The 12,929-nt window shown below is 32.8% G+C and overlaps 1 protein-coding gene across 10 annotated transcripts in view; it reads right to left on the bottom strand.

The window, feature by feature from the left end:
- Window positions 1-12,929, bottom strand: part of nrm (neuromusculin) — a 162,461-nt gene that overhangs the window by 36,705 nt on the left and 112,827 nt on the right. For 9 of the 10 annotated variants that reach the window (XR_016140407.1, XM_089081744.1, XM_089081742.1 and 6 more), the window contains 10 exons: window positions 10,259-10,443; window positions 7,866-8,016; window positions 5,062-5,173; window positions 4,657-4,835; window positions 3,956-4,291; window positions 3,202-3,468; window positions 2,401-2,757; window positions 1,735-1,995; window positions 1,118-1,375; window positions 546-563 (listed from right to left, as the gene is read on the bottom strand). Coding sequence is in view for 9 of the 10 variants with exons in the window: in XM_089081744.1 (XP_088937870.1) it covers window positions 546-563; window positions 1,118-1,375; window positions 1,735-1,995; window positions 2,401-2,757; window positions 3,202-3,468; window positions 3,956-4,291; window positions 4,657-4,835; window positions 5,062-5,173; window positions 7,866-8,016; window positions 10,259-10,443 (2,124 nt within the window). In the remaining variant the exon portion in view is untranslated. The remainder of the gene's footprint in view (window positions 1-545; window positions 564-1,117; window positions 1,376-1,734; window positions 1,996-2,400; window positions 2,758-3,201; window positions 3,469-3,955; window positions 4,292-4,656; window positions 4,836-5,061; window positions 5,174-7,865; window positions 8,017-10,258; window positions 10,444-12,929) is intronic. The other variant, XM_089081743.1, reaches the window with a different exon arrangement.

Below are 12,929 nucleotides of genomic sequence, written 5' to 3'. Positions count from 1 at the left end.
TTTGCGTCACGTCAGTAGGGAAATCTTCTTTTTCAAATATCGATTTTCGGGGGCAACGATGAGCGGATCATCGCTTAGTCGTAACAGTATGTTTGATTCATTTGTATACTTTTTCATAATTTATTATAAATATATTATGTATCGTTAAAAACTAGAGACAGTATATGAAAATAGAAAAATGAAACTAGAAGAACGGTAGAAAAACTGGATAATTAAAAAAGGCGTTTTAAATTTTTATAATTATTTTGTAAAAAAAAATTGTAAAGTTTTATCATAGATAGAACACAAAGTTTAATAACGTGTTTTCATTTTATTCATTTGTATAACGCGTATGTGTATCGCGATATACTACATTACGGCTAAAATTATAATTAAATGTTTATTAAAGTAAACAAATATATATCATATTATTACGTGTGTAATATACATATAATTTAAAGAATAATAATTATTATTACTAAATAAAAATTACATATATGCATACATAATAATAATATATAAAATATATTCCATATAAAACTTGAAATGATATGGCTACAACTTACGTTTAGTTCCATGGTGGACTGTAAAGCGATAAACTCTGCTAAATATTTGTGAATTTTGACAGATCAAAAATTATTAATTTTATTATAAGTTAAGCAATAATATCAATTATGCTACAAATCTTTATGTCTTCAAAATATCAAACAGTTATTGAATAATAGTTATAAATGAAAAAATATGTGAATATTATAAAATATTTCTAGTTTTAATAACATTTATATTGAGATTATACTGATTATACTGATTTATTGTAGAAACTTTAAAACTTATATTATATTTCCAATGCTTTTCTAGAAATTTGATTTTATCGTGTATATAGTGGGAAATTTTGTTTTAGTCGCAATAACTTTTGAATCATATAACGCAAACTCACCAATTCTATGCCTAGTTGTTAGAAAGTTTTTCTATTACAGGATTAGTATTTTTCTCGTATTTCCATCAATATAAAAAAATTGTTTTGAAACGCAATAATATTTTTTCAGATTTTTTCAGATCATTAAAACGTTTCGAAAAGTATCGCTGCTATTTTTATAAGTGTAAACGCGATGTCAGCGAAGCAATGAAAAGTTCATACCTGGTATGTCGCGTTCACACGCTGCGGAATGGCCAATTGTGTTGTTCGCCACACACACGTATGTTCGGAAGTTAGTGACCGAGGTATCGAGGAGCATGTAACTTCTTCCATTTCGTATTACCGGGACGTGCTCCAGTGTGTCGTTTTCATTCTTCAGCGACCAAGTGAAATCTGTCTCTTTCGGATTGGCGACGGCTGAGCAAACGACGTAGTCATGGCCCCCAAATCGTTCTTTCTCTATGTGACATTCTGGTTTAACTGCATGGAAAATATGGCATCGTCGTTAGACGTTGGAAGCGCGAAGAAAAATTGAGATTGTTTTTTAAAGAGCGCATGATTAATAATGGTATATATTCTGAGAAGAACTAGTTAAAAAAAAAAATTTATGCTTCTTTTAAAAATATAGTGTCATGGAGAGTATGCAGAAATATAATTTGCGAGAAAAAAATATTCTTTTCAATTAAAGATAAATAGTGAAAGACGGGAGAAAAATTGTAAGAATAATTTAAAAAAAATTTTCCGTTTATATCTTTTCATAAACTGCAAATAAAAAAATGGAGAGAGACTCGCGAGACTATTTGATTATTCATTCAGAAGTCTAAAAATACGAAACGTACATTGCACATTCATGATCATTGAGATATTCAAAGAACCATGACGATTGAACGCCTCACAGTAGTAAGTGCCGTTGCTACGTCGTGGTACTGGCATTTTCAAGTCAAGCACGTGGCCTTCCATAATAGTATCGGTGGATCCTTCGCGGAACCAACGGAAGTTCGGTTTCGGACGTGCCTGCGCATCGCACTCGACGGTTTCCGGTACTGTATCCACTACCACGTTAATTATCTTCTTCGATATTGTGATATCTTCCGGAGGAACTTTAATAAAAAAAAATTGAATTTCATCATTTACATTATGTCACAATGCAAAAAAGAGAATAAAGAGTTGCAATATAATTTTAAATAAAAAAATGAGTCTTTATTCAATTATAATATTTTTTTTCCTTTAATTTGTGAAAATATTTCTTACGCGTTTGAAATAATTTTATAGAAACGATTATATTTTACATATATTGTGTAAATGCAAAGTATAGTCAAATTTATTACAAATTACATTGAACGTCTTGCGACAATATCAAATTCAGAAAATTTTCTCTTATGATGTGGCACAAAAAGTTTTCGTTTCTTTCGCAATCTCGCTAACGAATGGAAATCAAATATAAGCCCTTATAAAATCAAATATAAGCAAGTGGACGTAAAAAGAAAGATTCGAATGAAACGTACACTCGACATGAAAGTGAGTACTACTCTCCACGCCCGGGCCAATCCTGTTGCTGCTACTCTTGCAGGTGAATTTGACGTTATCCTCGGCACGGTCGAGCTGACCGTTCGGCCAGACCGTCAGATTCCATATGAGAGTCGATTGGATGCTCTCGAAGTCGTTGGTTCTTGGGTCAGGCGGATGATAAACGTTCGACACGTAGTATCGATTCATTCTCGTGAAGTCCATGGGAATGTCATCCCTCAGCCAGGAAATATTGCAGATCGGGGCGCATTCGACCCAACACATGATGCTCACGTTAGGTGAGTTGTAGACGTAACCGCGATACGAGTGCAGCTTCTTAATGAACGTCGGGGCCGCTAATGAGAAACGATAACTCTCGGTTAAGTAGTAATAGGATTTGTCACTCAATAATTATGAGAAACGTTGAATGACCTATTATGTCATGTACAGAAATAGAAGACCCCCGTTCAACACAAGACCATTTAATGTTTGGATTAGATTTATTACAAAAATCGATATGTGTTTATTATATACGTGATATTAGATACTTAAATAAAGAATTAATAAAATAATAAAGAAATTAAAACAGAGCAATTAGCTTGTGATAAGATTACAGTTCAAAGCTTTTCTCAGAAACTTCTGAATTTAATTTTAGTAAATCATACGTTTCAAATATAACGGGCAGAATAAATAAAATTATTTTGGTTCGCGAATATCATCGGCCGGGTTCTAAAATGTCGCCGCGAAAAACTCGATAATTGCCGACAACGGTTTTAGAAACATTGACATATGTCACTCACCAGAAACATCGATAAATGTTGTGGCCGGCTCTCCGTCGCCAGCCTCGTTGTAAGCCAGACACGTGAAATTTGTCTCGGTTTCCAAATTAACTGACTCGATGAAGAGCGTGGCTTCGTTCTCGTCTGGAAGCCGATGCGAGCCGCGCAGCCACTTGAAGCCCGACACCCTCGGTCGGCCGGGATCCAAAACAAAGCAAGTGATGGATAACGCTTGTTTCTTCACCACTTGCCGAGGTTCGTACGTTATCGATGCCGCGCCGGGCTTATCTGCGGAAATGTTTCAGGAATATAGGGCGCGCGGGGAGGAGGGAGAGCGAAACTAGTAGCCACGCTAAATATAATCCGATTAATGTAACAAGATACGGCATTGTACGTAAATGGTATCGGTCGCGTACATATGCAAGATAAAGTCCACAATCGATAATTTACCGTTACCACTGTGGTGTAATTAATGTCAAGTATAAACAACTGTTATTTGATATCTGCGATGAAATATTACAGAAGACTTGAGATCGTTATTTCATACGTTGTATTTTTCGAAAAATTTCCATCGACTGATCTGACGTAAAGTAAAAATTTTTAATATATCGATAAGCTATATTATTTCCGTTTGTCACTGGAGAACACACTGGAAATTCGGAACATGTATGTAACAGACGTAACGTATTTATGGCTGGAAATGTAATGGGTACCGCCAACTTCGCTCCCGTCACCGCGTAACACGAATGACTGACGTGTGACAGAGAGGACTTACAATAAACTATGACAGGCATGCTCGGAGAGATCGGTCCCCAACCGGCCTCGTTTTTCCCCTCGCAGGAATAGTTGCCATGGAAGGTGCGGCCAACAGATTCCAGTAGTAGTTTGCTGGGGTCGATGTCACAGAATGTCAACGATTCCTCGGAGGATGCCGTGCTGTTTCTCGGACAATCGGGAAGTTCTTTCAATAGATCTCCGTCCAAATACCAACGAACAGCTGTCAGTATGTGTGGGTTACCGACGTCGATCTCGCACGTTAACGAAACATTCTGACGATCCGCCTCGTTCACAGGTGTTTCCGGATCCATTATCACCTCCACCACCGGCTTGTCTAAAATGTGATAAAACGGGATATATATACACCGGTATAAATCTCGCGTGAGTTCGAAAGTACCTACAGCGCACGCCGAACTCTCTCCAACTTTATTCCAGATATAATCACAAAGCTTTCAATGACGCTGTCGTTTTCTAATAAAAGGAAAAACTGCTCCGCACAGAAGCGAGATCGTTATCGCCGCGAGAAATAAGAAGATAAGAGAGATTTCGATGAAAGTTCAATGGAATTCTTCCACAGATTTAGATTTATTATCATTCGGAGCTTTATAATCCGTGCAAAATCGTAGCATTTTAAATTTTATCAACTGCCCTGTATTACATTCAGCAATTGGCTAATGCTATTTGTCTTGTAATACGTACAAAAGACTGAAACTTCCACGGCGTCCTCGGAAACGGATGAGCCAACGTGGTTTTCCAGGATGCATTTGTAAGAACCCATGTCGCTAGAAGTCGCGTTTTTCACTGTGAGCGCTGTTTGTTCCGTGATTCCACCATCGTAATGTTCTTCGTTTAACACTAATTCGTCGTCGTCTCGTAGCCTGCATTATCCGATTAAAAGAGAAATAAAAGAGAAAGAAATAAAGATAGCGCTAATTTGTTTTTCAAGTTGTAAATAGCAACAAAAATAAAAAACAAAGACGTTTAGTTTCTAAACTGCTAAATTTATCTAGAATAAATCTTTATTCTTCAGATCGAAAATAATTATTATTTTAGAAGGATTCAACCATGGCTGGTATATATTTTTACACAGTAATGGTTACTTACCATGTTACTTTTAATAGCGTAGCCGGATTTGCCTCATAGTCGCAGAATATTATAAAGTCATCTGTCTCATTAACTGTTAAGTTATTTGGCTTTATTTTGACTACTGGCGGATCTGTAACATAAAAAATATTACAAATAAAGAAAAATTATTAAAGTATTAAATTTAGACTTAGCCATAGAGAACTTGTTAGGAAAAATTCGAAGAAAAGGATGTGAGAAAATCTGTTTAAGAACAAGTATGTATTTTAATCTTTTAAATAATAATTTTAACTTTTTCATATAATTTTAATTTTTTCAGTGTATATTAATTCTTTTTATATTTGTCTAGTTTTATATATATATACATATAATGTTAAAAATTAAATACTTTAAATGAAAAGATTCAAGTGATATATCTTGACAGTCTTATTAATAATACAGAAGCAGATTGCAAAGTGTTAGTTTTGATATTTCTTAAAATTTTGCCTTATTTCAACGTTTTAAATATTTTTAATTATTTTCTTTCATATAATTTCCTTTCTTTCCTTCGACATTTAGGATCATAAAAATTCTTTTATCTTCATGACTGCCTTCTACTTAAGATAATTAACGCAAAACTTAAATTGAATGTAAAATGTAAATTCGCTCAAGTCACAATATTATGCATTTAACGCGGGTCCTCGTAGAAAACGAAGAGGATATAAAACAAAATTCTCGTAAATACGTAGAGACGCGAGAGTTGCTGTCACGATGCAAGCCAGAGAGTTGGAAACGTGCCAAACTCGATGTCTGGAGTTTCTCGTTTCCAATCCATGGGTAGTCCTCGTTTTGGCTGCAAAACGAAAGTTTCTTCGCTATTTCGCTCTGTAAGTGGAAACATCAGAGTGATACACAACCGACAATCTCTTTTTGTCCGGTTCTCGTGCTCGTGTAATCAAGACATTATGTCTTGAATGAAAAAAGTTGTAATTGCATTCATGATTGTAAAACATGCTCTTATAAGGCTCTAATAATCAGTATTCCTAAAACGGATGATCTACGTGTAATATTATTATGAAATGTTAAAAAAAAAATAATTTTCTGATCGGTCACACAAAATAATACTAATACTAATTACTTCAATTTTTAATTACGCTTTTTTGGAATAACTACTTTTTGATATAAGTATATTTATATTTTTAATTAGTAAAAAGAATTTATATTTTTCAATATATAGAGACAACGCAGAAACAAAAATATATTTTCAAAAATTAAGCTATGTGACAAGATATCGTAAAAGCATTCACAGTATATATCAGCAAAAGTTGTCCGTTTAACATATCGACTTTAACTTACTGAAGCATATAACTAGAAAATTGTACAAATATTTCATGACTTATACAAGTTAACCTTTCAAAACGGCAACATAAATATTTATTGATGTTTGAATAAAAAATATTCTTGATTTATTTAACTTCTTAATTTCTGAAACTGTCAATCGCTCCTTTAGGGTAAGCTCCTTTTGACTTCTACAACATAAATACAGAAGTCTGTAAGCTTTTCAATTGTGTGTGTGTGTGTGTGTGTGTGTGTGTGTTGTGTTGTGTTTTGTGTGTGTGTGTGTGTGTGTGTGTGTGTGTGTCTCCCCATTTTTATTTCTCTATAAAGTTATGATTTATTCTGGAAAATTGTTGACTTTAAATGTAAAAATGTAAATAAACAGTTTTCAAAATATAGGAATAAATCTTCAATCTTGTTATACATTTCTTTTTTTGAATAAAATTTAACAATAAATTTATCTAACAACCTCGTTTTAATTTTCTACTACTATTGTGTATAAATTTTACGTTTTATGTTTTATTGCGAAAACAAGGACGAGTTTTCGAATCCGACAGCATAAGGTTCTACTGATTGCTCGCTCTGCCAAGTTACGTTAATTTGCATAGCATTATGCTGATGAATAGGTGTGTGTTATTTATTTAAAGGATTTAGTTATGGGGCTAAGTGCATGCAAATGTTAATAACCGCCCTTGTAGTTCGCAGTTTCCTGTAGACGCAGGAATATGCTGGTTGCGGTATGGAAATGTGTGAATTTCAAGCTACAATACAATCTTGCAATAGTCGTTGTTTCAACATTAACCATAATTATAACTGTTAAAAATTATTGCTTGTGCATTATTGTTTGTGCGCTTTTGTTATTACTCGTGAAATGTGTTATAAAACAAGTTGTTTGATTCAAATTTGTTGAATTTACATTAATATGTTAGATTAATGTACATTAATATGTAACATTAATTTGTTTAGATTGTTAAAATAGACTTATTTATTTTTCGAGAGCAATTCTATTTCTTTTGATTTGGCATGACAACTTTGATTCTAATTCTTTTATGATTATTCTTTTTATAAAGAAAAATAATATTGTATATTTAAATAATATGTATTGCACTGCTCCTGCCTATCTTCTGTACGCGACCCGTAATTCACGAACTGTTTTCCCTTATAATTCAAAAACTAAGCTTCTGATAAAAATTTGGTAGAGGAAAACTCGTCTTAGAATCGTCTCAGGAATATGACATTTTAAAGACAAACGATTGTTTTGAATCATCCTGTATATATATATATATATATATATATACACCCACACATATATATACATATGTACACATACATATACACATATATGCATATTTATATACATAAATACATGTTTGCACATGTAATCATTATTATATATGTATACATATAAATTGAAATTGTTATTTAAATAAAACTGCAAAATATATTGTTGCAAAAAATTGCCGGCAAATGATGGTTAATTCATCTATTAAAAATCATGTAACACTTACATAATACTTCGATCGTCGTTGCTTCTTTCATTGGTTTAAAATCTTCGATACGAGTGACAGAATTGTCGGCGTAACACTTGAATGTTCTGTTATTGTCATATATCGTTGCTGTAAACACGAGATAACTTATCGTGTCGAATGTACTATCATCCTGCAAACAGAGAGATTTTAAACAGTTAGCAAAAAAGATTTCTTTAAATATATATTTATACCTCCTAAGTTTATTAAGTGTTCAAATGTTTAAATTAGAACAGTATTTATAAAAACCTATTAATATACGTTACTTCCGATAAGAAGTCCAAATGTATAAAAGGTTATAAAAGGAAAACTTATTTATATTAATAAGAAATCATTTGCATATTTTATTTGCATGATTATTCCTTAGAATATTTTTTTTTTCAATTTCCTATATAAGATTAAAATTGAAATTGTTGTTTTCCAACAACATCAGGATTTTAAGGATAAGTTACTGAAAATAATGAAACTTTGAGTAATTCTGAATAAATCTAATAAAAAGTATACTCTTGTTTAAATATAGCGATTTATTAGGAGAATTCATAAAAGCACATATAAAAGTATAAAGAAGAATACAAAATTCGATTTGTCGAGAAATTGTTGTAAAATCATCTTCTACTGAGCTCGCAATATCCTACTTCGCGAAAAAAGGTACTCGAGCTTAAAAATGTGATCCTTTTAATCCTGTTATGACGTGATGCTCATATCAGGCAGGAATTCGTGGCATGTAATTGCTTGCCGCTAGATAGATACCACCTGCTATCATGTGCAACGTCGTGAACGGATTTGGACATATCGCTGTTCGTTCCACAATCCAGGCTCATTTAGTAAACAATGTTAATTATGATATCTCAATCGCGTGGTATTGAAAATATAAGAGATTCATTTCGATAATGGTAATTATGAGAATTGATCTGAGATTTAATCAACGATTTGTTGCCTATTGGTACGACAATTCTTCTTTAAACATTATTAATTAATCGCAAAATTGAATTAAGTTCATTGTGCATTTATTTTGTTATTCTATACCATTAGACAATTATTTTTGCATTATTCAAGCGAGCACTTTTTTGTTTGCAAAAATATAGTACAACATTTTGTGCAAGATATGCACGCAAGATAACAAAAGATTAGTGCTAATATGTAAATTGTTTTACACATTTACTTTTAATTTAATGATATTTCGTAATATTGTTAGTTTATGCCGACACAAGGAAGGTGGAAAAAGATTAATGAATGTGAGCGTTTTTGTTCCATGAGACAACATTTTAAAAGTTCGTAAAGAATCTTTTGTTGGAAAAACATAACGCCGTTCTATCTACCTTAACCATGGTGACTTTCTTTTTGCACCACGTAGATGCGGGTGATCCCGCATACAGTCATTCTGCGTGCACGCGGCTTTATAGCCTCAGATACTTCCGTAATGGATTTATGATAGCTGCGTGACACCTACGACTTCTGTATGCATATACATATACGTAATAGCGCATGTAGAGTCTAATGATTTTTCGATGCCACCATTGCCATGCAGCTACTTGTTCGAGCATGAAATAGATTTTTTTACAAATGGAGAATAAAACAAAGCCACGTGACTCGAAAATAAATAACGATTTCTTTTTTTTGACGCTCTCGTTTCTAAAATATTTTATTGTATCTCTCTTCAAAAATTAATTTAAAATTAAGTATTTTATTTGATAGAAAGTCATAGGAATTTGGTTTTCTTTAATTCGTTTTCGATTTTCGCGAGTATCTTTTCATTGTACGAGCGTCAGTAGTTTTTTGCGAAGTAGAATTAAAAAAAAAAAATGAAACTATTTCTACGTTAATGAAACAATGAAGGATATTGCAGATAATGCGAGCCTTTTAATGCGTGCAATCCCGTTTTTAAACCGATCTAAATCGTACCTGAAATAAAAACCGAATATAACTCGAAAAGAAATTCTGAGAAGTACACTAACCAACCTTAAATTGAGAACTTCCTAAATTCTAAATTCGTTTCGATTCCACTACTTTTTCCGGAGTGAGCACGAAAATTTGTTGCTCCGTAAAACCGTTAAATGAGAATTAAAATATACGATAGGTGCTCTACCGATCGATTTAAAATTTCTTGGTAGGTAGTTTCGCGAAGTTGTTACGGCACTTGCGGATCTGTACGCTCTCGTCGAATAGGTAAATGAATCAAAACTTTCGCGTAGCACTTCTCTCATTCATTTTCGCCTCTACTACCAAACATGCTTATCCTATATACATTTATTTTGATGCAAATAAGCTAACATAAAGTTCTGGTCTATTAACAATTTATTATATATTAAGAATTCTATGCAGATTCCGGTAATGGTCGCCTTTGGCAATATAACGTAAACATTGCATTTACTCACATTTTCTTGTATTTTCGTTTCAAACATTTCGAATCTCTCGTTGTCCTCGGATAAGAGTTGTGTTCCATTTCTCCACGTTACATTGGCGGCTGGTCTTGCGGCTTGTACTGTACATTGCAATAAAATCTTCGTTCCTTGCACGACATGGCCAACCACTCCATTCAATTCCATCTTCAGGGGGCGTACTATTATATATATATAAAAAAAAAAAATAAGCAGATTAAAATAGTACGTAAAAAGGTAGGAATATTATTTGCGACACAATATTGAAATTTTTCTACACAAAGCTCTAATACTTTTCTGATAAAGTACATAATTATGCATAGCTTAATTTTGAGCCATTTTATTGTATTAGTCAATACTACATACATTTTATTGTATTAGTATTATTCAAGTATTAATAATTTTTATATTAAAGTGCTACTTTTTATATTAAAGTTTTAAATAAATAATTCTCAACATTTTTTAGTTATATGATGATGTATTATAAATAATTAAATAATGAAATGAATACATAATATATTCATAATAAAAATTATTTTTTAAATGTATAACTTGTTTATTAAAGAAAACATTTTTTTTAATTTAATTACATCATTATTAGCATTCCATTTGTTTGACTGCACATATTCTAAATTTCGAGTAATTCGAAGATCATTCATTCAGTGATAAATATTTGACACGTATCATTTAATATTCATGGCAATTTGAATCGTGCAATCCGATTGTACGTTTAAATTTGATGTATCACAGGTTTCTACGACATTATGGTTATTATTTCCATTATAAATTAATTAAAATATACAAGTTTATAACACATTCTTAGCAAAGAAGCTAACGCGTAGACGACGCGTTAAGAAAAATTCACTTGCGTCATCATTTGCTATTATCTTTTTATGTTCTTATCTAGTCTTATAATTAACGAACCGCAAATGCTACTTTAAAAATCACGAGTTGCTTAAACGAGCGCTTAAATTGCTCGTGATTTTTGAACATCGGAGGTTGTATCATGGAACGACATGGAATGACAAGTAATTCTTTATAAAGATAAACCCACATGATAAACCCACATGATAAACCCACAAAGTTCACATATCATATTTGATCATTTCCGTAGCTGTCTGTCTAATGTTAAATGTATTGTTGTTCTGTGTACCAACTACACGAAATACAGTCGCTGTAATGGTCAGTCACAAACATCATAATTACATCATGTAATGACGAACGTGGTATCCAGGCTTCGCATAGCATCGAAGCGATATTAGACTTGGCATGTGTAATTGAGAGTAGATTGATGTTACTGTGGATGCATATGTGAGGCATGTGAAATGTCAATTTCAACAACAATTTTATATCGTACTAGTATTTGTTTACATGCAGTGAAATTACACATTGTAAACAAATATAACTAACTTAAAAGCAAAAAACGATATATGTAAATAATTTTCATTTATGTTATATGATTTTCATTACAAGATAGACATCTAACAAAATGACAATACAATATCTTCAAAATTATATTTTGTAGATATTGTATTTTAAAGTAAGAAAAACTTATATCTCTAGAGTTTTAAAAATTTCACAGAATGATCAATGGTATTCTTCAAGACTGAACGCATTAAATTAAATCTGTATTTTGCGTATACAATTTTTGCCATAACAAAAACCGTAATGTGATAATACTTGGATATGCGAATGTTTGTTTATTTAACAGATGGCTAATGGTCGAGACACTTGTATATCGTTGCAGTGACAGGGATGTCGATAGACAGACATGATGGACAACTTTTCAATGCCTGCGTTGGTAACGCGCTCGTTCCGGAAAGTCACGGTTAATGGAATATTCGAAAACTGTCATTTCGATATCGAATTGAATCGATCCGGAAGCTCCTACGGGGACATACAGTCTACGATAAAAACGGCTTATAGAACCGTGTTAATCGGTGACGATGCATATCCGCGACGCCGTATATGTAGGTACTATCCATTAGCGCCGATAGATTTCGCAAACGTGCCGTCACGTACATCACGGTGTACTATGAGATTCACGATCGAGTTTCCCTCGAACTACGCATACCTACATTTTTCTACGCACGTTATCGCAAATTTAACTCAGTTTTTTGCAAAATGTCTTGCGGCGTCTACTTTATTAATGTCTACTTTACATTTAAATCGAATTTATAAGTATTTAATTGTATATTTATGAATAAATGAAACGGTCACGTATATCACTATTTTTAATGAGTATATTTCGCGAATACTGTCCGCAGTAATCTAATTAAAATTTTTATAAAAAGAAATTAGATGTGTGTCATGACTTTGGATTATGTTTAATGAAAGTTTAATTATATTTTTTAAACTGTAATCTGTTGCAGTTCTTTTTTCGCCGAATTGGTGATTATCGAACTTTGCAATTTTTATGTGCAGCTTGGTATTGGTGGATCATCATTTGAGGCTTCTCGCAAAGTCATGCAGAAAACATCGACCGATAATTCACCGGCTAAACTCGGTGAACGGTATTCAATACAAGAGGAATACGAGAAGAAAAGGTGCACGAGCCGAATAGAGAGCGAATGGCGAATTTAATATCGGGAATTGCATTTGCCTTCAATTGCACTCCCCCTACCTGGGCACAACGGATGCGGAGAAACGAGCGGAGGATAAGAGAAAG

This window comes from Pogonomyrmex barbatus, unplaced genomic scaffold, assembly GCF_055798465.1.
Source record: "Pogonomyrmex barbatus isolate J1 unplaced genomic scaffold, ASM5579846v1 scaffold5, whole genome shotgun sequence".
NCBI lineage: Eukaryota > Metazoa > Arthropoda > Insecta > Hymenoptera > Formicidae > Pogonomyrmex > Pogonomyrmex barbatus.
The sequence above is the reverse complement of the archived record's forward strand: the minus strand, read 5'-3'. Positions and strand labels throughout refer to the sequence as shown.